General features: G+C 40.0%; 1 protein-coding gene across 1 annotated transcript in view; it reads left to right on the top strand.

Moving 5' to 3' along the window:
- Positions 1-26377, top strand: part of LOC149250262 (E3 SUMO-protein ligase SIZ1-like) — a 338204-nt gene that overhangs the window by 224801 nt on the left and 87026 nt on the right. The window contains exons 7-9 of the mRNA XM_089453590.1: positions 1491-1510; positions 1684-1757; positions 6397-6504. Of these exons, the coding sequence (XP_089309716.1) occupies positions 1491-1510; positions 1684-1757; positions 6397-6504 (202 nt within the window). The remainder of the gene's footprint in view (positions 1-1490; positions 1511-1683; positions 1758-6396; positions 6505-26377) is intronic.

Genomic DNA, 26377 nt, shown 5'->3' with positions numbered 1-26377 from the left:
TATCTCTCAAAATCTTGATATCTTGCTTAGCATTGCCACATCATCACTTGCCTACCATGTCATCATTCCTTCTGTTCGAGCTCTAACGCCCTTCGGAATTTCAAGAAACCCATGTTAAGCCTGTTCACAACCTGTATTACCACATCATCACGCCCAAGTGGTTGATCTCTAACGCCCTTGAGGATTTGCAAAATATGAAACATGGGATTTGCTTCTCTCATTGAGTATATCATTTTTGACGTAATGCATGTCACAATCAACCTAATGCTGACCTTGTTCTGTCACCTAGAAACTTGCTTTGGCTTGTTGAGTTGACCAAGTTTGACTAAGTTGTAACTTGCGACTGTCATCTTTGATTAGAAAAATTTAACATGGCATGGATTCTTCTCTTCAAAGTTCAAACTGCACATTCTGAGAGCAACTTGACTTCTTGACCTTTGGGACCACTTTGCATTGGGAACCTTGTACTGCTTTAGGAAATGTGAAAAATTATCAAATGAGACTGCCATGGTTTGAGAACTGTGCGAGGAACACTGCACCAAAGCCAAGGTCACATATAGATTCTATAGGCCCTAACCATGTAGAATGACATAGGTGCACCTTGAAGCAAGCTGGATTGGCCCTTACACCAATGATCAGTTCTATAAATGCAAGCTCCCAAAATACCATGAGCCCTCAAGAGAGTTCAACTAAGGCCATCCAATCTTGAACATGATGAAAGAAACCCAAGATGAAAGCTCAAGGGACCAGCCCTGGTCCAACGGTGACAACATGATACATACTAAAAGGCACAGGTCTAGGATGCCTAATACAGGGTGTCACATGGTTTTTACATTGCGTTTGACTGCTGACCCTAGGGTTACAATGGTGGTGAAAGATGCTGCAAAGGTGTTCTTATGTAACCTTGCTAAAATGAGGGGTAACTAGTCCAACCACATGTTTGATCACTACCTCAAGGTGTCCCCATGGCTTCTAGGGTTAGCGGTCCTCACGGGAATTAATCCTTGCCCAATGGTCGGAAACTCCTTGCTTTTCACCATTGGATCCAACCCCTTTGTGAGAATGGAGTACAATTACTTTTAAAATACCTGCTGAATTGCTTCCAATATCTTGCAAAGTTTTTATGTGTGTGTATGGTTTGTTTTAAAATATGATCGTCTTTTCGATAGCTCACTACATTGGTTTTGGTATTATTGTGAAATAGTTTAATTACATCAATAGAATTAGTAATTTCTGTGTTAAATATATTTCAGAGAAGAATGTCCCATGCAAACTTCTAAGTAAATGAAATTCATTGTCATTCATGATTGTTCCACTTAATTAGATATTGTTGAACATTTTGTTTGATTCTTTTGCTCTTCTTATTATATGTTCTATGAATTTTACAGATCAATATTCTCTCTAGGTTTTCAAAGATGTGCTGTTTTTGATGTTTGTTGTTGTTCAAATTGGCTTCAACAGTTTGACATGTAATTCCTTTTTCTGTTCAGTATATTACATGAGAAGCCTGGTAGTTAGGAAATTAATATTATTCTCGAAGCCTAACATATTGATTGATTCTATTACCTTATCTCAGTTCTGTCATATTTGTCTACATATATCGACTTGTTAGCTTTGTTATTTTGATTGTGTTAATGAATTGCTAATTTTGATTTTTGATTTTTGATTTTGATTTTTTTTCAGGAGTAAATGTGCGCGTGACAAATAGGCCAGGGCCTCAGTTGTTAGGATTCAATGGGCGTGATGACGGTGCAGGGGTGAGAGCCTACCTACATGACTTGGGTGCTTATGATAGGTGTCGACTCCCAGTTAGTATCTCATTGGAAGGTTTCAAACCAACCATGTTGAGTTACTTTTGCAATAAGAACGATTGTTTTATAGCAAATTTGCTATATTTGCCACTAGTTTGTTCTTGACAGCATGTATCCCCATTGGCCAACCTCACTATATTTGCATATCTATTTTTTTTGGGTAGATTTGGTCCCGAACGTATGGCTTTTATGGGTTATATCCCTTTTTTCTTTGTCCCTATGTTTTTACTTTAAATCTTGGTCTTGTTAGCAAATCCTACTCTTGTTTCTAGAAGTAAGATCTCTGAGTTGTCTATACTCCGAAATTAGAGGAGAAATGTCATCTGATTTGAATTTCAATGAAAACTTTGTTTCCACACAAAGTCATTAAATGAGCACGTTTATCCCACAAGATACTATATAGCAAAACTTGGTAGTAACTAGGTATATTAATGCTGGAGGAGAAAACGATGAGGTTCATTATTAAGTATTGTTAAATTTACTTTTGTATTATATCATGGTATGGCATGACATGTGACCAATATAAAGGTTCAGGTTAATATCAAGTGGTCAAATCAGCATAATGGGTTCATTGCACCAGTAATTAAGAATTTGAGAGAGTGTGATATGCAAGTCGCTGTATGCGGAAAGCCGATCTAGGTCTAGCCATATCGTATATTGTCTGCAACCTTAATAAAGCGAAGTTTCATATTCTGCTCACATTCTCGTGAACTTATGTTAAATGTGTGTGCACTCTCATAAAACCACGTATATCAAAGTCTGCTAGTTAACGTCTGTAGAACCAGCCATGCTGAACTATGCATTTTGCTTAAACTATATGCACTTGTGTAGGGGCATTTAATGCACCAGCTTAAGAGAATGCAAAAGTCATATCAATATTCCAACATAATAGCTTATTCCTGTTACAGCTATAGTAGTTGTCAAATATTATAATATATCAAATCACCTAAATGCAGCTTTTTTAATTCCCATTTTTTGGGTTTCCATCAGTTTTGGTAGAAAAGCACTACCATATTTCCATTGGCATTGCACATGGATTGCAATCCTCCATTTTAAATTTCTGAAGCAACGCATGGGCATACTGCATCCGTGAATTGAAATTGTTTTTATCCCAGAGTAGTCATTACCATTGTAATGGAGATAATACAGAATAAAGCATGACAAACCTGCATAGACACAATGTATGCCAAATATGAACACATAATATGCTTGATTTATTTTTTCAAGCATTGCTTATAATTTCCATTACTGATTATGCAAAATCTTACCAATGGTTCAACTTCAAAGGTAAAATGTCCAAAATTGATGGTTGATGAATGATGAAATTGTGAGTCATGGAACCTTGAAGCTCATGAACAGGAACTGAAACACCTCTTTTGCTTTCATGGTATTATGGACTTTGTATTCAAATCTTAGTTCAACAAATTGATGTTGTCATCTCAGAATTTAGAAAGCTGGCTCCTCTTTCGCAACAATCTAATCTGGTGTTTGATCAACCTCGTCCAGCTGAATAACATCATCTATCTTGCTTCCTACTAATATTTTTATTGTGAAGGTGATATCTGTAGTGCACGAATGTTAAAACATTAATCTGGTTTTGAGTAAACTTTTGCTCTTCTTGAAATGAATGTGCTTGAACATCAATTATGGTTGGATCCAAAGGCACTTCAGGTTTTGTTTCAACACTCGGATGGCAAGATTCTATCTTGCAAATTTGACTACCAAAATCTTCTCATCATATGGCCAGTGTCTGCATAACGCTACATACAGCCTGAAATCAATTTCTTGTAAAATTTTTGTAAAAATTTAATTGAAGACTGAAGTAGAAAATTCTCAAATGAATGGAATATAAATGTGGGTCTCCCTGTCATATGTAAATAGATGATTTACCTTAGCATTGAATGTTTAGTCATAGAAGGAAGCTGGGAGATAGTTCCATGGAACACGTAATGCTTGATGGAGATGATGTTAGAATTTGGAGTCAATAATTTCCTAAAAGGGGATGTTCTTCCCATTGACCATCCAAAACACCTTTGTTAGTTATTTTGAGTTTACCAATATATCATTGGCTTCGTTCGAAATGGATCATTAGATACTAGTGCCAAAACTTCTGTGCCATCAATATTGTAGCTATATTTTAAATGTGCCCCCTGCTTGCTCCCTTTTATTTCTTGAAGATACATAATTTCAGTGCAGATGAGGTGTAAAGAAAAAAATTGTTGCAAGCAGAAATATTGCAGATCAAACAAGTTCCTTTCTTTGTATTTATTCAGTAAGTTGAGAACCCATGATGCTTCTAATGTGTTTTGTTATGACCTGACATTGCCAATGGTTGATGAAACACGTTCATGTTTTCTGGTTGTCCTCTAGCATAAAGTCCAAATAAATGGGTTGCATAGGAGGTCCAGAAAAGGGTTGGGTATCTGTCCACCAATAATCTATGGAGAGCAACATAGTGAGAAGTATTGTTAGTGATGATTTGAACAGCATTCTCCACCCTGCCTCCAACACAACCAACACAAAAAAATCTATAAGGAAATAGAGTTGCCACAAAGTTCACTAAAAAGTTAGGAAAAGGGGTAAAGGAGAAGTAAAGCTGGTATATGAGAGCTAGGAATTAGTTGGCTAAAGCTGATTCATTGTGGGATAATTTGATATAAGAGTGTGCAAATATGATAATGGCGAGGTTGTAATGTTTCTAAAGTTTGTCTAAGTTAGTGCAGGATTCTAAACAACATATGAAAGAAATAGAAGTACAAGGTTCATTCACCTTCTTTCCTTTGGTGTCTAACTTACCTAGATTAAAGTAAGTAATGCAAATGGAAGATCTGAAAGTAAATGCTTTTCCTTTTGATTCTCAGCCCAGACGAAACAAGAAGAGAGAGAGAACAACAAGGGTTATTTACCTTTTTCTGTTTGCTTTGATAAATGCTGAAAATGAAAATATATACTTGCTTTCCCAATGGTGAATTGGTTTTCTCCCTAGGTGGGGCATTAATTCCCCACCGTGTGATCTGAAAATTTTCAAAAGGGATAAAACAAATCAGAAATTTAAAAGCAAATAACAAGCATGAACCCTGAGAAATATCTGAAGAGATTGTGTCTCTAGGCATGTCTTAGATTTGCTACTCAACCTAGATAAGAAGATGAAGGTTTCTCCTTTCTCTTACTCAAATAAAATGAATTGTAGACTATGCAAGCAACAAGAAGCATGATAATAGATAAAATAAACAATTTAGAGAGTATGCCATAGTGTCCTTACAATAAGGAGAAATCTTTTAAATTGCAAATTCTAATACCCTCTTGTGATTGAAAGAATCTGTTAATCAAGACTATGCGGCTCCGAGTGGATTGAAACCAAAGGAAGGCCGGCTATCCAAATTGATTGTGTTGGACAGTCAATCTGCTACAATGAGGAATGTGGTGGTCCAAGGAGAAAACCAAGTGCTCCAAACAAATCCAAGTGTGGAAGAAGAAGACCTCTCTTGAATATACCAAGGACTCACCACTTGATGATGTTAACAGACCCCAACCAAATGTGAAAGAAAACCATGAACCATCTACTTCATGAGAAACTTGCAGAGAGAATCATAAAGAGCCTCCTTGAGTTGCCGAGGAAGGAGCATAGGAGAAGAGAACATAATTTTCAAGAGAACCCAAGTTTGATTTCATTGATAGTCCATTGGAGATTCACTTGATGGAGAGGAAGAATGAAGTGAAAGAGGCACTAATTTATAAGAAAGTTGGTCGGTGGAGAACTCTATTCTTCATCACAATAATCAATAGAAGGTGTGCTTTTCTTATTTTAATGACAAATGTATAAGCCATGGTTTACTGATGGGTCAATTTACGGTAGGATGGGTTGATTTGCAGTTGTGGGCATAGAGAAAAAAAATCAAAAAGTTAGCAGAATGATGGATTTATGATGTCAAAAGTCAATAAAATAAAGGCATAAGTAGGAAAAGAACAGTTCTAATGGAATGCATGAGAGCCTAATACACAATTATGGGCTTGATTTAAGGAAAGGTGGAATCCCAAGGTGGATCAAAGGCAATCAAAGGTTTTCAGGATGGTTGATGGGGTCAAATTAGATGATTAAAGATTACCATATGCTTAATTACTGCATATTAAGGGTGACCTATCCATGATCTAACAATTGTTCTAAAGTGGTATCAAAATTAAGGTTTAGTACCCCAAAGCCATTTGGTTAGAATAAGGGTAGATGGTGAGGAGGAGAAAACTAACATTTGCATTCCACCTTGTAAGAATTCTTCTTATTGTCCTAGAGCAATTAATGTGTTGAAAATGTGTTGGACTAATTCTATGTGCTACACGAACATGTATATGTTTTCCTTCAAGCTGATTTTATGAGTCACTATATTATGTAAACTTTTATTTATTGTCTCTCCCTAAACTTATTGTTGGTTTTTTGATGATTATTATTTAAATTTTATTAATGCCTTTTAGCATAAATGCTTATGTTTGATAATTGGAACAATTATTGTATTGGCTGAGTTGCCAGAGTTGCAAATTTCTGTTGCATCAATTATACACATTTTATATTTCAAATTTGATTTTGTTCCAGATTATAGCTTGCAGCAGGGAAGGAACCAACAAAGTGTCATTGTCAGCTTATGATGCTCGGCAATTTTGTCTGGGTGTGAGGATTGTTAAACGTCGAACTTCTGAACAGGTATTTTTTTTGAGTTATCTGATATATATAGATTTATTTTGGAGAAATATTTGATTTAATGCACATTTTGTAACACTTGTGTAATAAGTCCTTGGGGTTTATAGGATCTAAGTGGTATTAGTGATTAGATATTAAAGGTTAGTGTTCAGTATTCCTTTTGAGATGTTTGTTATACATAGATTTATTTTGGAGATCTCTGATTTAGTGCACATTTTGCAACACTTATAAGTCCTAGGGGTTCATAGGTTCTAAGTGGTATTAGTTGTTAGATATTAAATGTTAGCTCGAACGAAGTTGTCAATGATTTAACAAAGACATAATAGACATGCATGTATTTAATCCTAGTCTAGTAGGACATTGTCCAAGGAGTTAGGCTTATAGGAAGGACACTATTAGAGAGGTTCTTATTGAAGTAGCATGCCCATTGTATTCCATACTTAGCACTTTCCATCATTTCCTTTATTCCACATTCATTCTTTTGGTAGGTGGTTATTGGTGTTGAGGATTGGCACTCTCTCATCCTCACCCTTGGGTGTGGCCCGGAAAACATTGCCATGGAGGTTGATGTAACTAAAAGAAAGATAAAAGCAAAGAAAGACACACTAAAAGAGAATGTAAAAATGCAAAAGATGTTTGGGACTAAAACTAGTGCATGATAAAAAGCCTAGCATGAGCTCTACCCCCCTCATTAGCCATTGCTCGATTCCTAGAGCACTTGATGCTCCACATATAAAAGGGAACCCTTGTATTGTCCCAACCTTGATGAGCAATAAACCGCCTCATCTTACGGGGTAATGAATGTTGAATCTCTCAAATGTAAGCTTGGGCTCCTAAGCTATGCACCCATATGAAGACATTATCATAAAGAAGTAAAAGGTGCACTAGAGGGGTCGAAAAAGTAAGCCGATTAAAGGGGTAACTCATGCCTCCATGATTACTCCCTCCTTACATCTATGCACCCAGGGTGTTGGACCACCATTAGCTAGTCATATGGCTATGGCACCTGGCCTTGAAGTCTTGCCCAATCCAGTACCACCATTTACACTTGCACCTATGGATTGATGGGTTAACCTAGGACTTGTTAATCCCCCTTGGGGGTTGGAAACACCTAATAGGGCTATCCATCTAACCATCCCTAACACAAGAAAGGGAACACCTATACAAGACTTGGTCTAGTTAGATATTTGATGGTAATCCTTGTGTGAATTATTAGTTGTGCCCCTAAGTTTAAGTATTGTTCACTATGATGCATCTATGGTTCAGGTTTCCTAGTGATTGATTGATATACACTTGATCTTGAGTAGGTTTTGTTAGGTCGTCCATTCTACAACAACATAGGTTTCTTGAGGTGATTGCCCCACATCCTCAACAATGTATTGAAGCTGTACTATCTAGTGCATAATGAGAGATTGACTTTGATGGTGCAATGTTGCCTACCTAGGGTAGAGCGTTGGGATTCTCGGGAACGTTAGATGATGCTTGAAACCCATAGGACCCCCAGATGTTGAATTGCTTTGTCCATGATGCTTAGTGGAGATATTGATGATATGCCCAATGGACTAGGATGTCCCTAGGTTGGCCTTGACACTATTTGATGGGCATCACTTGGTTGTGAGGCTAGATGATAATGGTCATCCTAGGGGTGACAAGGGAGGGTTGTAACATCATCTTTAAGCCCCAACAGTTGGGATCTTTGATGCCACGACACTCCTTTTTCTCTTGTAATGGAGACATAGGGCACTTTTGGGCATGTTGTTTTGACATGGAGAGACTTTTGGTAGCTTGCACATGATCCTTGAGGCACTTCTTGGAGTATGGAGCACACCTTAGCCCTTGTCACTCATTTTGAGGGTTTTTTGAGCTCTCTTGGATGGTGATGTCATACTATTGGAGCCTTTATTCCCACACTTGTTAGATTTCGTGGCATATTTGTCTTGTTTTTGGGGTACGATGTTGGCTTTTTTGCACAACATTACCTGCACCAATACTTAACTCAATTTCCTGGTCATTGGCTTTGTGCTTGGGATTTTCTTTGGGAAGCTCCTTTTCTTGAGAAGGATTTACATTACAACTCGGTTGGGCCTATTTCTCTTTCTTTCTAGTGTATTGCAAGCCCTTAAATCTCCCGCTACTTTCCACAGCCAAAACCTCTTCCTCTTGCTCATCTTTGAGTTTAACTTGGCTAGGTTGTGGATGGATGTATGTATTCCCAAGCAATATGTTGAATGGGTGAATATCGTCTACAAACAAAAGATGTGCTCCAAGTCCCCGGGCTGTTGAGCATAATCCAACCACACTGGAATGGATGGTACAAAGTCCTCCAGCTCTTCATACTCCTGAAGAACTTCCAGCTATCAAGGAGCTATCCTTCCTGCCTCTGTGCTCTCACTGCCCTGCCTCACTCTCTAAGCACCCTGCCCTGCCTCCGTAAACCCTACCTGCACCCTTCTTCCTTCTCTCACTTACGATGGATGCTTTGACACTCTAGTTCTGGTATAGCCTAGCTCTGCATAGCTCTGGAGTATTTACTTGCTTAGGTTCCTCCTTTCCCTCGCTTTGTTCATCAGGACTGTCTTGTTGGGTCTCCTCCCCTTGTCCTACATTGTTGGTTGGGGCAAGGGTGTTAGGGACATTTTCATGAGCAACTCGATCTACCTCAGTATTCTTTTTAGAAAAGGGGTTAACCATGTTGAATTGATTCTTAGGAGGATAATTCAACTTTGAACCCTTGTCTCTTTCAAGAGTAGTCAACCTATTCATGATGGACTTTTGACCAATAGTGACATCATCGTATAACTTATCGACCATTTTGTTAATTTTTGTAGCTACGGTCGGTATTCAAAGAGAGGAAAATAATTTATTTCTTTAGTTCCTGTTGGCTCCATGGGACAGTTCGGCCCCACCAATGAATAAGCTAGACCCTTTGTCAAAAGCCCGCATGGGTTGACCACTATATATAGATCATTTGACCTCCCTCATTGGCATCAAATCAATTCGAATGATCAAGTTAAAGAGTTTTCTGTTCACGCGTGTGAAGGAGGAAGGAGATATGAAGTTGACCAAGTCCTATTTTGTTTTGTTTCACTGAATCTTTGACTGTCATGTTTTGATTGAATTTCTGAGGGTTGATCGAACTTCAATTTGGTTGAGTTGAATGCAGAATTGACTGAGCTTTTGAGCAGAGTGTTGATCGAACTTTCTAATTTGACCATAGGCTGTTTGAGGCTGTTTGACTGAATCTTTCGAGGCATATTTGACCGTTGTTGACCGAGAAATTCTGAGGCAGAGTTGACCGAGATTTCTAGCCACTGTTTGACCAAAATTTGGAGTTGACTGAGTTTTCTTGTGCATACGTTTGGATGATATTCTAGTCAGTTTTGGACCAGGTTTAACCTAACAAATTTGTGTGGTTAGATTGACCAAGTTCGACTGAAATATCAAATTTTACCATTTGTTAATTGAACTATAATTTCTCCTAGAAAATATTGATGGGTTTTCTCCCAAGGTTGGGTTTCCCAGGTGAAAAATTTGTGGTTTCTACAATGCTATTGTGATCTCTACTGTTCTACTGTTCTATTGCAGTTCTAGTTGAATTTTCTAAAGCATAATTGCTTAATGATAATTTGGAAAGTGCAAATATATCATTAGAAGTAATTATCAGTAACAAAAAATTGTGCTTGGCCTCTTAACACTAGAAAATCAACATGGGATCAGAGCTTTGGTGAAGGAAAGAGCATTAAGATCACTCTTGAAGACAACTACTTCTGCTATCTAATTTTGTGAGCAAATCTTTGTCCATGGGTTCATATACTAAGAGAAAGAATAAGCTTGAAGGTGCTTCAAATTTTAGGGCATGGAAGACAAGGATTGACCTCATACTTGATGAAAATGATGTTATGGATCATGTGAAAGGCAAGGTTATTGAACCACAGGAAAATGAAAGAAAAGCTAGGTACAAGAAGTTTGAAATCAAAGCTAAGAGGATTCTTGTTGAATCCATCAGGGCTCACTTGATTCCATATGCTTCAGGGCTGGACACTTCAATGCAAATGTATGATGCCTTAGTAGGATTGTATGACATCAACAACATTGTTCAAAAAATGAGCTTGACGAACCAACTTCGTGATGTTAAGATGACTAGAGATGATGTGGCGGCTTCGTTTATCCAAAATTAAGAAAAAGTGAAGGTTTCATGAAATGATTTGCAAGCTAGTTTATGGCTTTTAGGCAGTGGATCGTGATTGCAAAAGCGCACAAACTAAAGTAAATTTTCCAAAATTTTGTCAGTTAAAATAGACAACATACAACATCAAAGGACAACAAATTGATGATGAAGTTCACCCCTCCTGGGTTAGGTCTCCGGGTCCAGCTTCTAATAGTGGCCTCTATTATTATATGCTCAAATGCTCAAATACATCAACATACAAGTCTCAATTTGTAAAAATAACACTGCCATTGCGTCTAGAATGCCCAAAAACCCTTGTCTAGGTTCTTCTTGGGCTCAAAAAGGTTGAAAAATGGCCAAGATAGGTCTGCTTCTTCAATCTGCTTGCAAAACCACTCTACAAACTAGTCTCGAACTGCAAGTTTTTGGCAACAAAACGGTCCTGTGGTCTATTTGTTAGGTGCTTAGTTAGAAACCCAGAGGTCTCGGGTTCGATCCCCAATTCTCGATGGTGCTAGCGTTTTGTATTAAATATTAAACAAATATTTTTTTATGGCGCTCTGGCCCCACCAAACCTAACGCCCCTGGTTCTCGCGTTATCACGTGCCCATCGGTCTTTTGGCATCCCAACAAACCACGACCATTGGCCCCTCCTACTCCCGTACTGCCTAGTCATCGGATGATGTCATTATACAGACTGCCACGTGGCATCTGTACCCTACATAGTCAACCTTGCAAGTTGACTTTTTAGCTGTTTGCCAAAAAATTCAGAATGCGATAACTTTCTCATATAGTGCCGGATTGAGGTGATTCAAGCGTCATCGGAATTAGAATGGCAAGATCTACGATTTGGCGCTGGTTTCGGGAGATTTTGAGCACTTTTAGTGTTGAGCATATTTTTGATCCCCTAGTTCACTCCTCCCCATTGGAAGGTTTTGGACCACCAAAAGTCTGTTTTTACTAAGCAAGTGAGGGTACAACTCCCTCACTTTCCTGATTTATATCCACCTTGCTTTGTTTGGATTGGTACCTTTGAGGCCCACACAAAGATACTCCACTTTGCCTCTGCGTGAAGTTCTTATCCTCCTGTCAAGAATTGAGTCTTCCTGCAACTCATTTAAATATTCAGTAGAAAAATCTTCCATAGATGGAATCTAAACTTTCTCTTCTTGATCATCAATCAAAGGGATACTTTCCAAGCAGTGGTAGTAGATCTAAAGGAATCTTGGGTCTAATTCATTCAGACGTATGTGGACTAATGACATCAGCTTCTTTGGGTGGTTTCTTGTATGATGGGACATTTATTGATGATTTCTCTCGAAAAACATGGATCTACTTCATGAAGACAAAAGATGAGGTCTTTAGCAAGTTTCAAGAATTCAAGGCTCAAGTAGCGAACTTGACAGGGATGAAGATCAAAACTCTAAGGTCAGATAATGGAGGAGAATACATTTCCAAGGAACTCATTGATTTTTGCATAGTAGCTGGGATTAAGAGAGAGTTGATAGTCCCTTACAACTTGTAACCCACCCTGTACTGTTCCAAACTAGAAAATACAATGAATATCAAAACATGCACTGAATTGCAGCCAAGAATTTTCACACATGCAAGCACACATTCACATATAGAAATAGGTCAGAGAGCCATAGAATAACAACCATAAAACTGAGCCATTTTATTGATTTTAAAGCTGGAACTAAATACAATGGAGTGAATAGATAGAACCTGGGCTTGCTACTACAGACTTGCAATACCCAAGTGAGAAACTAAGTGAAATCTCCAACTAAAATGGCTCAATCTATCCAAAAACGTTGCCCATAATTTGTTGCTGCTGTTGGAGGAAAACTATGAAATGAACCCTCAAAACTGCTCCAAATTTTTTGAAAAATTAGAGAGAGGCTCCTCACACCCCAACTTATAAAACCCAGAAATCTTTTGAGCTAATTCAAGCTGAGCTGGAATGCCCAAAATAGTGCGAAAATCTCAGTTAAACCAACAATTCACCTGCTATAAGAATGGGGATTTCAGGCTCGAATATCCCCTGAAAAATTTGAAAATTTTAATCACGGACTCCTCTCATAAAACTCAGAAAAAAGCAGGAAAATCTCAAGATGAATCCACCAGTCACTGAAACCCCAAAATCAATGTTTGGTCCTTCACAGTCTGCTAGTGAGCTATAGAAATTGAACTATTGCAAGAATGCACAATTTCCTCGAAGGGAAACTCCTCCAAATCCTAGTAAAATTCCTTCCTCAAATTGCCCGCCAAAATCAGCTCCAATACTCAGCAAAACACTACTACTCAACCGCTGCGTAGAGAGTAACAAGTAAACACTAGCTCAACTCCAAAAAGAGAAATTGCAGCCCACAAATAATGTTGACCTCTGCCCTGCAAATCCTCTACAAAATCACCGACATCAATAGGGAAAATCACCTGCAAAATAGTCAGAAGTCCAACCCACAATAGTTGATTCCCCAATGAGTAGCTCGAATTGCCTCTGCGCCCAAGGAGTGACAAATTGAGTGAATACTTGCAATAAAGTTCTGTGGAGATCCTGAATTTGACTCCCCAAATTATCTCACTAGGGAGACACTTGAAGTTCTCTGAAATGAGTGTGGAATTTCCGCTTGAAAATTCCTTGTGCTAAACAACACTGGTTGACTTGGCTAAGCAACTAAAGAAAACTCTCCAATTATGAAATGAAATGCCAAATAGAATAATCAAAATGAGGCTTTAGCCTTCCTTTTATTGTTGCTTTCCCTTCCTCATACCATGGGTCGATTTCTCTCACGCTATGCTTTGATACCATGGTTTTATTCTTCCCATGGTTTGATTTCCATTTTGGTAACCTCCACAACTTATCTTCACTTTAATTTCTCTTTTCTCCTAAGTTTGGCCTTCTTTTCTCTCCAAAATTATATTGAGCCCTCATAATCCATTTTCCTAAGTTTATTTGCCGAAAATATTTATTATTAACCAACATTGCAAAATTGAGAATTTCCCTTGACAAAATTATTAATTGGGGACATGACATTCCTCCCCACCAAAAATTGCTTGTCCTCAAGCAATGCTTGAACAAGTGCCCTCTTTGATTGTTGATCACCACTGTAACCACGAGTAATACCAGGGTCCCAAATGTGCCACTGAGTCATCCCCAATCTCAACGCTGTCCTAACATGAAGGAATCCCTCGATACCAGGATGCCAAACCATCCTAATTGATGTGAAGCATACCTTGCTCCATTCGTTGTCCAACCAGATACAGGTACAAAAGTTTTCAATTCCCCATGAAGCTTCCCTGCCGAGTTGTCCACCTCATGCACTCCAAGAGTAAACCCCTGAAGACACAACATAATCCCTGTGGGGATGAAGTCTCTCTTGCATGAACTTCCCCTATTATCCTCTTGCTGACCAACCTTCCATACTAAGGAAGTCTCTCGTTCTACTAGCTCATCATTAAAGGTCGTTGAACTGTCAAGTACTATGATGCAAGGGTCCCATGCCCATTGCAGAAAGAAATTATCCTGCTGCCTTTGCAACATGACCAGTCCCATGGCCATCGTAGAAAGAAATTGTCCTGCTGCCCCTTCAACATGACCAGTCCCATGCCTATCGCAGAAAGAAATTGTCTTGCTGCCCCTGCAACAAGACCAACCCCATGCCCATCGCAGAAAGAAATTGTCCTGCTGCTTGTGTAACATCCTGGTCATGACTAACTGCTTACTATGCTCGTACTAGAACCTCCTCTCCTGTAACTCTCGACCATAATATATGGGATGATCAATGCTAAGCTCAACCTGCCAAGGCGAATCAACAACGCTCACGCCTGTCACTCCATGGCTGACCCCAATCCTGAACAACCACCTGCGTCGCCATATGATGAAGACCTCGGTTATCCCCCATGTGTCAACTTGATAATGGACCAGATCACCTGCTATCCTGATTGTACTCACTAAGTAATGGAGTGTCCCACCAATCAACTGGATCCTTGGATCCCATAACTATACTGGAAGTCCACAATTCCCAATCCTCACTGCTTGCTGTTGTGACATACTGCTAATTGTTGGGACCCTGCTGTCCCTGGTCTCGAACCCCTGTATGTATCCAATGGATGGGCACCCAACATCAAGAATTTGTCCTGCATATGACAAATTGCTATGCTCCTGCCAGATTACGCAATGAAATTTGATATCCCAACTCCTGATGATGTACCCGGGTACTGCCTAGAGCCTAGGCATCCTCCTGCTAATGAGGACAATCATCCCTTGTACCTCATGCTCATATAACACCTCGGGTTGTCATATCGAAAGTGCACCCTGCAACTCACACACGGTCACCTCCCAAAGTGTGAACTCAAGGGTGGAGCATACGCTACCTTTGCAACAAACCATGTACTCCCCAACCCTGCACCTATCAGCTCGTGCCCTGATAAAATGCCACTGTTGAGAAGTTTCCATCTGGATACTCTGTGTCCCAACTAATTGTCTCAAGTTAGGCTCCTGTGTCTTGCTACTCGAGATGAAGCATCAAGGGACAACATCCAATTTCGTTGCGCTTGCAAACAGTGTGGTAGTGAGATAGGTGCGCAATTCCCCTTGGATGTCATCAAATGATGCTCATCAGCGTCCCCATCGATCCTGTGTGAGCTACACCTAAGGGTATGCATGTCGTTCCTATTAGGTGGTGTCCCTAGAGGTAACACCCCAAAATCCCATGGGCTAGCATCACACACCACTGTAGACAACCAAGTATCCCTAAACTCCTCTTCATGGAAACAAGCACCTTGGCGCCCTTTGGCACACCACTGCGCCTTGTTGCACAACTCTATGCATTGTGGACACCACTACCAGCTACCGCACCACCCTGCATCATCGGCCATCCCACATTCGTCAATGCATCCACTACTTTGTTAATAAAATCCACCATGATGTGGGCTATACCTCCTCATTTTCCCTGGTAGACTTGAGCGGTCTAGCTCTTGACATGTTAACGTGAATGACACTATTGTGCCTAGCCTTGGTAGCTCCCATGTCCAATATGGAAATAAGAGAGCATTGTCTCCATACAATGCTCCGTTTGATAGCCTGCTGATGCCATATCCTCTGATTAGCCTTTGCCCGGGTATGCTACTCTCCTTGTGACTCCATGCACAATCAACATGCCCAAACAACTCGCAGAGTCTGCCTGCTCCCCTGTCAATCCAACCCATCACTAATGCTGATGGAGATCTGAAAATGTGTGGTCCCTCAATCACCAGATTTTCCACACTGCCAATACCCTCACTAGGCAGATCCATAACGAGGTAGGGAATCCCACTTGGATCCCAACAATAGTCTGGCCCTCGGGCTCCACTGGTAAAGCACTACCCCTGTTGGACTATGTTCCTGGCCATGGAAATATCTAGGCACCTAGCCAACTCTACCAAATACCAACTCAATACCTTTTACCATCCAACCCCAAGAGAGGGATTGAATCCACAAACACTCATACACAGATCAAGCCCTCCATCCTACGAATGTTGCACCCTGTGCAACTCATGTCGCCTCGTCTCTCTAGTTTGATCAACACATATAATCTGACTAGGTAACTCTGCCTCTCTCTCACCAATGTGCAGAGGTAACCTATTAGTGCTGCAAGCCCCATCTATATATGCTTGAAGAGGGTTGCTCTGATGCTCCAATGTGTACTTCTCTAGCTATGTGGCTAGGGAATCCAACTATTCTTCAACTTGAGTTAGCTTGGCCATTGACTCAGCACAAACCACTCTCATGCGCTTCAGATCCTTAGTTTGTTACAAAATGTTCTCTCGGACTGTTGTGGCCTTCTCTTTCAATGCTAGAAGGTCGGCCTGGAGTTGTCGAAAATGCTGTGGGTGGCTATGATCTGTAAACTTCGTGACAACTCTGGATACCTTTGTGTCTCCCAACCCCTCATCAATGGTGGATGTCTCCTAGTATGTCATCAACCTGTTGTAGGAGGTTATCACTGTTGTAAAATGTAACTAGTTTCCTTCTTCATAATGACATTGTAATTATGATTTTGTAGACAGGAAAATGAATTTATTATATGAGCAACAATTTTTATATAGATGGCTCCCATTGAGAGCCTTAGGATTTGTCTTTAAAGTGAAAGAGTCAATGTCATGTATGAAGAGCTCTTCTTGAGCCTATGTTTAATGTATACAAGTCTATAGAAATGTCTAGAAACCCTCCAAAGACGAGCACAATCCCTCTCGAAGAAGTCGGCCTCCAAACAATAACAAAAGAAGTCTTGTCGGCTCACCTATGAAGACACACCCGTTCAACATGACATGTCGGCTCAAGTGTATATGCAAACCACTATTTATATGCGGTTAGGGTCACCAAAGAAGGCAAAGAATTCGGACAAGCATCTTTGTGTTTTTCAGATAGGCTACCACAGAAATGAAGTCTCGACCTACCAATATAGTGATCACAGAAGCAGCCTCATATACCACAGAAAAGGGCTCAGACTTGTCTCCTTGCAGTCTCGACACATTTGTGATGAGGAGGATGTTGGTGATCCCACTGTAACACACTCTATCAAAACATACATTCTAGATGCAGTCATAATCTTGGTATATATGTAATTATGGTCACCAATACAATGATCACAGAAGCAACCTCGGATACCACAGAAAAGGGCTCAGACCTGTCTCCTTGCAGTATCAACATATTTGTGATGAGGAGGATGTTGGTGATCCCATAGTAACACACTCTGTCTCAACATACTTTCTAGATGCAGTCATAATCTTGGCATAGATGTAATCATGGTGTCAGTATGGATACAATCATGATCTTGATGGAGGCATAATTACAAGGTCATGATCTCGGTGAATCTAGGTGCAACACTCATATATATACATACATATCACAGTATAGAAATCTTCTTGTTATGTTGAAGATCTTGGGGAAGGTGCAACAGTAATGATCTTGGTGGTGCAGTAGTGATGGCCTTAGTGTTGCAACAGTGATGACTTCAATAACAGCTACGATGATATCAACAATGACAAAGAAGAGGGTTGGTGTCTTGGTCTTGGAGTGGCTAAATAGGTTAAGGGTCATGGTCTTGGTATTCATCAATTTGATCTCTATAAGAAGAATTTGCTCGAGTTTTCCTCTCAAAGATTGAGAGTTTTTGGCCTTGGCAGAAAGCCAACATCTTGTGTTCTTGTCTCTTTTGTTTTGGTAACTATTTGATGAAGTAAGAAAACACACTCTAATAATAACAAGAGAAGATTGTGCTAATAAGAAAAAGTACCTCACAAATAGTTATCATCATGAGAAGAATCATATTAACTTGATTGCCCTAGATTCTTTAACGATCACCTGGAAAATCTGTCATAGCTTTAGGTGCCTCATCAACGGATGACCCTACAGGTGTATGCTCAACTGTCTCCACCAAGTTGTCAACCTGAGCTATCAAAGGAAGCTCAACCTCCTCCTTAGGCTCATGATATCTAAAGCTAGGTCTCCACCAATGAAAGCGCCTCTTGGTTTGTCCCCGTCATGTTTGCTCCTTTTGAGGAGATCTGGTGTCCTAATGGTTGCACCTCCACAGCTTGCGCACCTCTAGTGTCTATGCTGTAAGGATGAGGATGGATCTGGTTCACCATCTTCCTCAACTGGGCCAACCTCTCATCGTTCAAGTGGATTCCACCCTAGAATTTCTGCATATTGAATCTTCCTTGAGCCATGGGTTTGTCTATGGTTTCACATGTCACCGCGCATACATGCCCAAATCTTCCATGATCTTGCTAGCTACCACACAACTAGCCATGATCATGCTTTGATACCACTGTAATGTTCCAAACTAGAAAATACAATGAATATCAAAACATGCACTAAATTGCAGCCGAGAATTTTCACACATGCAGGGTAAAATTTACACAAATAGAAATAGGTCAAAGAGCCATAAAATAACAGAAAATGAGCCATTTAAAGATGGAATTGAATACAAAGGAGTGAATAGATAGAATCTAGGTTCGCTACTGCAAACATGCAATACCCAGGAGAGAAACTAAGTGAAATCTCAATTTGAAATGGCTCAATCTATCTAAATGCCCTGCCCAAAAACTATTGCTGCTGTTGGAGGCAAACTATGAAATGAACCCTCAAAACTTCTCCAAAATTTATGAAAAATTAGAGAGACGATCCTCACACCACAACTAATAAAACCCAAAAATCTTTTGAGCTAATTCCAGCTGACTCGAAATGCCCAAAATAGTGCCAAAATCTTAGCTAAACCAGCAATTCGCCCTGCTATAAGAATTAGGATTTTAGGCTTGAATATTGCTCGGAAAATTCTAAAATTTTAACCACAGACTCCTCTCATAAAACCCAAAAAAACCTCAAGCTGACTTCCCTAGTCATTGAAACCCCAAAATTAGCGTGTGGCCCTTCACAGTCTGCTAGTGAGCTACGAAAATCGAACTGCTAGAAGAATGCATAGTTTCCCCAAAGGGAAACTCCAAATCCCAGCGAAATTCCTTCCTCAAGCTACGGACCAAAATCAACTCCAATACCTTGCAAAACAGTACTGCTCAACCCGTGCGCAGAGAATAGCCAGTAAACACCAACGCAATTCGAAAAGAGAAATTCTGCCCACAAATAATGCCGATCTCTGCCCTCAAATCCTCTACAAAATGACCAACATCAATAGGGCAAATAACTTGCAAAATAATCAGAACTCCAACCCATAATAGTTGATTTTCCAATGAGCAACTCGAACTACCTCTGCGCCCAAGGAGTGGCAAACAGAGTAAATACCTGTGATAAATCTCTGTGGAAATCTTGAATTAGGCTCCCTAAATTACCTCACTAGGGAGACACTCGAAGTTCTTTGAAATGAGGGTGGAATTTCCGCTTGGAAATTCTTTGTGCTAAACAACACTGGTTGACTTGGCTAAGTAGCTCAAGCAAACTCTCCAATTCTGAAATGAAATGCCAAATAGAATAATCAAAATGAGGCTCTAGCCTTCCTTTTATTGTTGCTTACCCTTCCTCATACCATGGTTTGATTTCTCTCACACTATGCTTTGATACCATGGTTTGATTCTTGCCATGGATCGATTTCCATCTTGGTAACCTCCACAACTTATCTTCGATTCAATTTTTCTTTTCTCCTAAGTTTGGCCTTCTTTTCTCTCCAAAATTATATTCAGCCCTCATAATCCATTTTCTTAATTTTATTTTCCAAAAATATTTATTATTTGCCAAAATTGAAAAATTGAGAATTTTCGTTGACAAAATTATTAATTGGGGACATGACACACCCAAAAGTGGGTACCCTTTTAGAGAGATTTCCTTTCCGATGTATTCTCCTTCAGTCGACAACAACATCCCCTGACAACCACCTGATAGCTTTGATGTGCTACTTTATCTTTTCCACCTTAGCCAACCATCATGTCTCCTTGCTCATTTGTCTTGATCACATGTTAGAAGGTGGGCATCTGATTTAGAAGGTATGTTATTCATTATGCAATCGGGCGCTTATGCTTGTTATTCATCTTGGACACTTAACATGGATTATGGGTTGACTTGGAAAAGGGATGGGTTTTGGCCATAGTCTTGTTACTTCACCTTAAATGGGGGTTTAATCTTGAATCCTAGTCTTGTGGGATCTCCCTTATTGGCTATAAGCTTTAGGAAGGGCACTACATGGAAAACCCTGACTTTGGTTGAATGGTCCTGCTTCCCGATTCCATATATATCACTCCCCTCCACTCATTACAAGCCCTATTCACATATTCCTCATCTGGGTTCACATTTGTCCATTGGGTCTACAAGGAATTAGCTTCCACTTCCCCTTGTACACACTTTGGATTAGGCTTTGAAATGATGCCTCAGTAGGTTGATGCAAGAAAAAAAATATTAAAAGCAGAAATGGCCATAAGCAAGAACCAATAAGAAAAGATCATAAAATGCAAAAGATGGCTAGGACGCATAAAGCCATGTGGGCAAAAGCCAAGCATGAGCTCTACCCCTTCATCCATGGCCATCACACGACTCCTGGGGCCAACTGTGCCCTACCACATTATGGAAAGGAATCCTTGCATGTCCTAACCCCTAGTGGGCGGTTAATTGCCCCACCCTTAGGGGGTAATAAACGCTGCCATATCATACAAAGTATGCTCTTATTCTGAGAGCTCTGAGCAATAATGCCAAGAAAAAGTTAATAAAAGAAAAAGGCATAAGAGGGGTGGAAAAACAAAGGTCGGAGTAACTCATTCATCCATGTATGCTCCCTCCTTACATTTATACATCCAGAGTGTGGGCTTCCCTTATTATAGCTACCCTTGTACCATGGCATATGGCTTAGAGCCTTCCCTATGTCCCCACTCCATTCCATCATTATTTCACATGACACCTGCCATTTGAAGGATGTACCTTGGACATGTCATTCCCTTGGGGGTTGAAACCACCTAATAGGGTCCTTCGTTAGCCACTCCTACCTAGGGAGGTAACACTAGTACGTGACTAAACCCATGAACTTGGAAGGGAAACCCCATTTGAAGTGTTGATTTTCCCATGAATAACAAGTTTGTTTCACTTAGATGCATAATGTTTAACTTACCTAATGGGTGAAAGGTGCAACACTGGACATTATGTGGGATTACAAGTGGGTTTTCATCTTGGACTTGGCCTCCCTATACGAGATCCAACCCCTCTAGAGGATCATGATGGAATTTGTAGGGTGAGATTTGAGAGTCATGGGCCTCCATTCATGCAGAGCATTGATTGCCACACCATAAGCTTCTTCAACATGACTATTAGCTTGTTCGTTGCTATAGTTATTTGAGAGATGATGCACTTGGACCATGATGCCCCGACCGGTTACATAATGCATTTAACACTTGGGATATGATCCAGGGCCCAAGGCAGGTTGTGTCTTTCCTTGGGAAACATGGGAGGGCATGTGTCATCCTTGAGTCCTTGTTGATGGAGCATCGACATGATTTTGAACCACTTGGAGACCCATGAGACCCATTTTGGAGCCCCAAGCCCAAATAAGGGTCCCAAAGATGTGTTGTAGCAAAATGAGGAGATGATCCTCTTCATCATGATTTTAGAGGCCCTCTACCAAAATTCTAGCACAAGAGGCCTCAACGCTAGCCTTGGAGAGAACTTCGCTTGCATGACGTCAGCCCTACGTGTGCTAGAGAGATAAAATAATGATTATTTGTTAAGCTATCTTGGTTGGCTTGTAACCAAGGGTCTTTCACATCATTTGTTATGTTTTAGGGGCTTTGTCATTAGGAAATCAATGGATAACACTTGTATAAATAGATGAGACCTACTCTCCTCTGAAATCATCACTCGGATTTTCAGCCTCGTTGGCAATTTTGGACCTGTAATTTTGGAAAGGATCATTGGTTAAAAGATGCATTTTGATGTGTGGATAAATTGTGTCTTATTTTTTGAGCTTCGATATGGCATTGTTATGGATGGAAATACTATTCACTATCTTGTAAGTGCTCTTTTATGATGAATTTCTGATTTTCGCTAATGTCTAATGCATGGAATAATGTCTCATGATTATTAATATGCCTTAATTGTTGAAGTATTGTTTCAAATTGTAACTATTGGGAATTTTGCATGTGTTACTCATTTGATAGTGAATGATTGAATGTTCCTTGGCGATTATTGCATTTTATCCTTGAGACTCCATTAATAAGTGTCTAAGAGGTATAAATACCTAAAGGGTAAGCGAAAGTTTGTTCCTTTAGCACTCCTTGAGGAGCGAATTGCACATATCAACATCATTCATGACCTCAAACCTCCCAAGGGTCTAGGCATTGGTCAAATTTCCGTGGTGGTCACCAAAAACTCAAATTCTCTCTCTTTTAACATATATTTTTCGTCCTCTTACAGATAAGGAGGCCCTATGTTAAAATTGGCAACTAGGGCCAAATTCCACCTTAGGACAACTCATATGATGGAGATGATTATTGCATTGGATTCCTCTTTTCGAGAGGTCCAATTTTGATATAAATATCATCTCATTATGACAAAGCAGAAATGGAATTTTGAATTTATTCTCCATCATGCACAAATTGTCAAGGTCGGCCTTAGTCAAATGTAGGTTCATAAGCCCAATAGATGTGTCTCCTCACCCTCAACGAAATGTATAAATAGGAGTGACCTGTCCCCTCATTTGGACATCACTCATCTTTTCACATATCTCTCTCTTTGGACATCACTCATCTTTTCACATCTCTCTCTCTCCTCTCTTGGTTGGTTCGTATAGCTGGGAGGTAGCCTCCTCTACTTTGCACATGTGAAAAGAGGACGAATTTTTGAGTTAGTTTGCTTGCCGAAAATTTCAGGAAACAAGACAATGTTGATCAGGGTGGCTTTGACCATCATTGACTGCATTTTCTTGGGCAAAATTTCGATTTTTGGAGGCCACATTCATTGGCACAAAGCTCGAGGTGATCAGGATAGTTTGACTAGTTTGACTTCAACGTTGGCTTCAGATTTGATTACAGAATTTACTGCAGTGTTTTCTCTCTCCTTTGACTAGTTTGACCGATTTGTTTTGGGTTGACTTTGACCCTCTTGGAAGGCTGAATTTATCTACTATTGACCGCGCTGCTTGGAGGACATTTTTGAGCTACTTTGACCACCGTTGACTTTTTGGTTAGGGCTGCAGTTGACTGCTAATTTGACATGATTGTTTTGGGCAACGATAATTTGATATTTGTACTCTCTCTCCATTGAACTATTAAAGAATAATAAGAAGATTTGATCAAAGGGTTTCCCCACATTGGGGTTTTTTTCCTGGCATCTGCCACATCTTGTGTCCTCTTGTCTTGGCTTGTCTTCTGCACATGTTTTTATGTTATATCTGTATTTACTGTCATGTGTTTAAATTAATGTGATTGCTACTGGATATAAGTGGAAATTATCATTGGGTTGATAAGGAACATTGAAGTAAATTGTGTTAAAGCATAAAACATACCATTGTCATCTAAAATTAACATGGTATCAAAGCTTAGGTGAAGACAAAGGCCAAGCGAGAGTGAGGAAAATCAATCACTAAGGGAAGTTGTTGGACAAGGACTTGGAACTGGTCCCAATGTCGACTACAACTTTCTTCAAATCTGAGGATAAGCTTAAGGACAAATCTGACTATCATGCATGGAAGATGACTCTAGACTTGACATTGGAAGAAAATGATACCATGGGCTATGTCAAGGGAAGGAAGGAAGCGTCCTTGCTTCAATGAGGGGGAACTTGCCTTACTGCCTTTTGAAGATGATGACAATGCATGTAGCCTTCAAGATACTTTGACTTCTCTGTGGTGAATGAGTGCATATTAGAAATGCTTCTAGGGTTTCAACTTTCTCCAAGATGATGTGATCTTAGTCCTAGAAATGATTCTCTTGATTGTCTATACTTTGGGCTACCTTGCATTGTAGATCTCTTCAACTTGATGAGGGTCTTTGCGGTCTTTTAATGATGACTTAGAGGATTCGAAACTTTTGTTGGTGTAGACTTCTTTGCCGATCTAGGGTTTGATACTTTGATGTAGATCTTGACTTTCACTTTGGTATTCTTTGTCTCGCTTTGATGCCTTTTCTTGAATCTAGCACCTTAGCTCTGATACCATGTTGAGAAATCTTGGGCGTCATGATTATGTGATTTCTCTTCTATTAGTAACTGCTTGTGAGTGCTTTTTACTTCTTTAGATTAAGATCTTCTTTACTTAAGTTATTAATGTTCTTCTTCATCAAACAACTACCAATGCATGAACATAAATAGACAAGAGATATAGAATGTAGGCTATGAGCCGAGGCCAAAACCTCTCACTCTCTGAGAGGAAAACCCGCAAAAATTCTTCTAATAAAGATTCCAATTGACAAATACCAAGACCAAGACCCTTGACCTATTAGCCACTCCATGACCAAGACACTAGTTCTCTGTCTTTTTGCTCTTTTCTTCTTCTTGGCTCCTCCGCCTCTTTGACCTTCATAACACTGAGAACATCTCCTCAACGAACGATAGATACACTAGAGATAGTATTGAAACATGTCAATGTAATGTCACCAAAATGTGACCACTGTAGCAACACCGAAACACTGTGATAGATCTTAGAATTGTAGCTCCTTCACAACACCACATAGTGATCTCCATAATAGCACTGAGCTGTGGCTTCTTCAAAGGACCGAACTGTAGTATATATACCTCTATCAAACGATGTTCCTTTGCTGTAGCACCAAGACCCTTATCTCGTGAAACCAAACTTCTGTTTAGCTCTAAAAGGACCCTCGCTGTTCCTCCATTAACTATTCGAGTTCCTTCTTGACATTCAACTTTGTCCCTTCCTTTTTCACTGTAACCGTGATCCGAATTTCAGAGGGATCTGAGCCTTACTGACTATGATCAACCCTAAACAAAACCTCGCTATCCCTTCCTGCTAAAATTGGCAACTAGGGCCAAACTCCATGTGGGTCATCTTATTTACAGCAGTTGATATTTTTCTTGGATTCCTCTCTTCGAGAGGTGTAGGATTGATATAAAGATCATCCGATTCCGACATGTATTTATGGAGATATGAATTTATTTATATTATTTGACAATTTGTCAAGGTCGGCCAACAACCAGATAACCCCCTGCTCAACCTCAACGTTGCATTTAAATAGAGGAGGCCTCAAGTCATTTGACACATCACTCTTGATTTCTCTCTCCACTCATTTGGGTTTGTCCTCTCTCAAAGAGGACGTGGTGGAAAGAAAGGTCAAGAGGGAGACCTAACTGTAGTCTTGAAGGAAGCTCTAGTAGCACGAGAGCCCTAGCTGCAGATTGAAGGGAGATCTAGCCATAGTCAAGTGATGCCCTAATCTATGTCCAAGAGGCTCTTATATGCAACAAAAGGAGCCCTTTATCCGCAATCAAGAGACGTCCTAATATGCAGTTAAAAGATGCCCTAATACGCAGCTAAGGAAGACCCTAAGACGCAACTAAAGGAGACCCTAAGCCGCAACAAAATGAAAGCTAGCCGCAACAAGAGAAGGAGCCTTAAGGCAAGGAGAAGGGTCTTTTTTTAGGACTAAAGGTTAGGCCAATTTCAATGAAGAAGGCAAGGTCGTTAGGGTCATTCTCTTGACTATTTTGAAGTGCACATGAACCTACATTAAGGCCACATTACAGGAGTTTACTTTTGGGCTGTTTGTAAGGGCATTTGTGGCAAGGTTCATCTCTGTCTTGAGCAACGGATTGCACATAAGACATTATGGATGGACTGAGCCCTTTTAGTGGGCTGTTGGGTGAATATAGGGGCTGGTTCTAACCTCATATTCCAGCGTACAACAATAGCTAGGAAGGGAGACATACCGCAATATATTATACCTGATCAAGAGGTTGTTTTGAAGCCTAGGAGAAGGTTCAAGGGTAGCGTATAGTTGGAGGGATTGTGTGAAGAAAAGCCGCAGTCAATAGGTGGGCTGTTGGGTATGTTTAGGGTGCTATTGCAGACAATGTTTGTGCCTTAACTAGTAACCAAGTTTGCCAAGGAAGGACACCAGTCCTTGAAGCATGTAAAATGTGCCAGATTTGTAGCTTTGACATAACTAGTGATGCAACGAAGGAAGGAAGGTCTTATGGAAGGAAAGTCACAATATTCTGAGTGATTGGTTGAGTTGTTCTAGGGCTATCATCTGCTGTATAGAAATCTTCAGTCCTTGGTG

This window comes from Pinus tabuliformis, chromosome 7 (assembly GCF_031772625.1).
Source record: "Pinus tabuliformis cultivar Carrire ecotype Pingquan chromosome 7, CPIR1, whole genome shotgun sequence".
Lineage (NCBI taxonomy): Eukaryota > Viridiplantae > Streptophyta > Pinopsida > Pinales > Pinaceae > Pinus > Pinus tabuliformis.
This window is presented reverse-complemented; position numbering and strand designations above follow the sequence as displayed.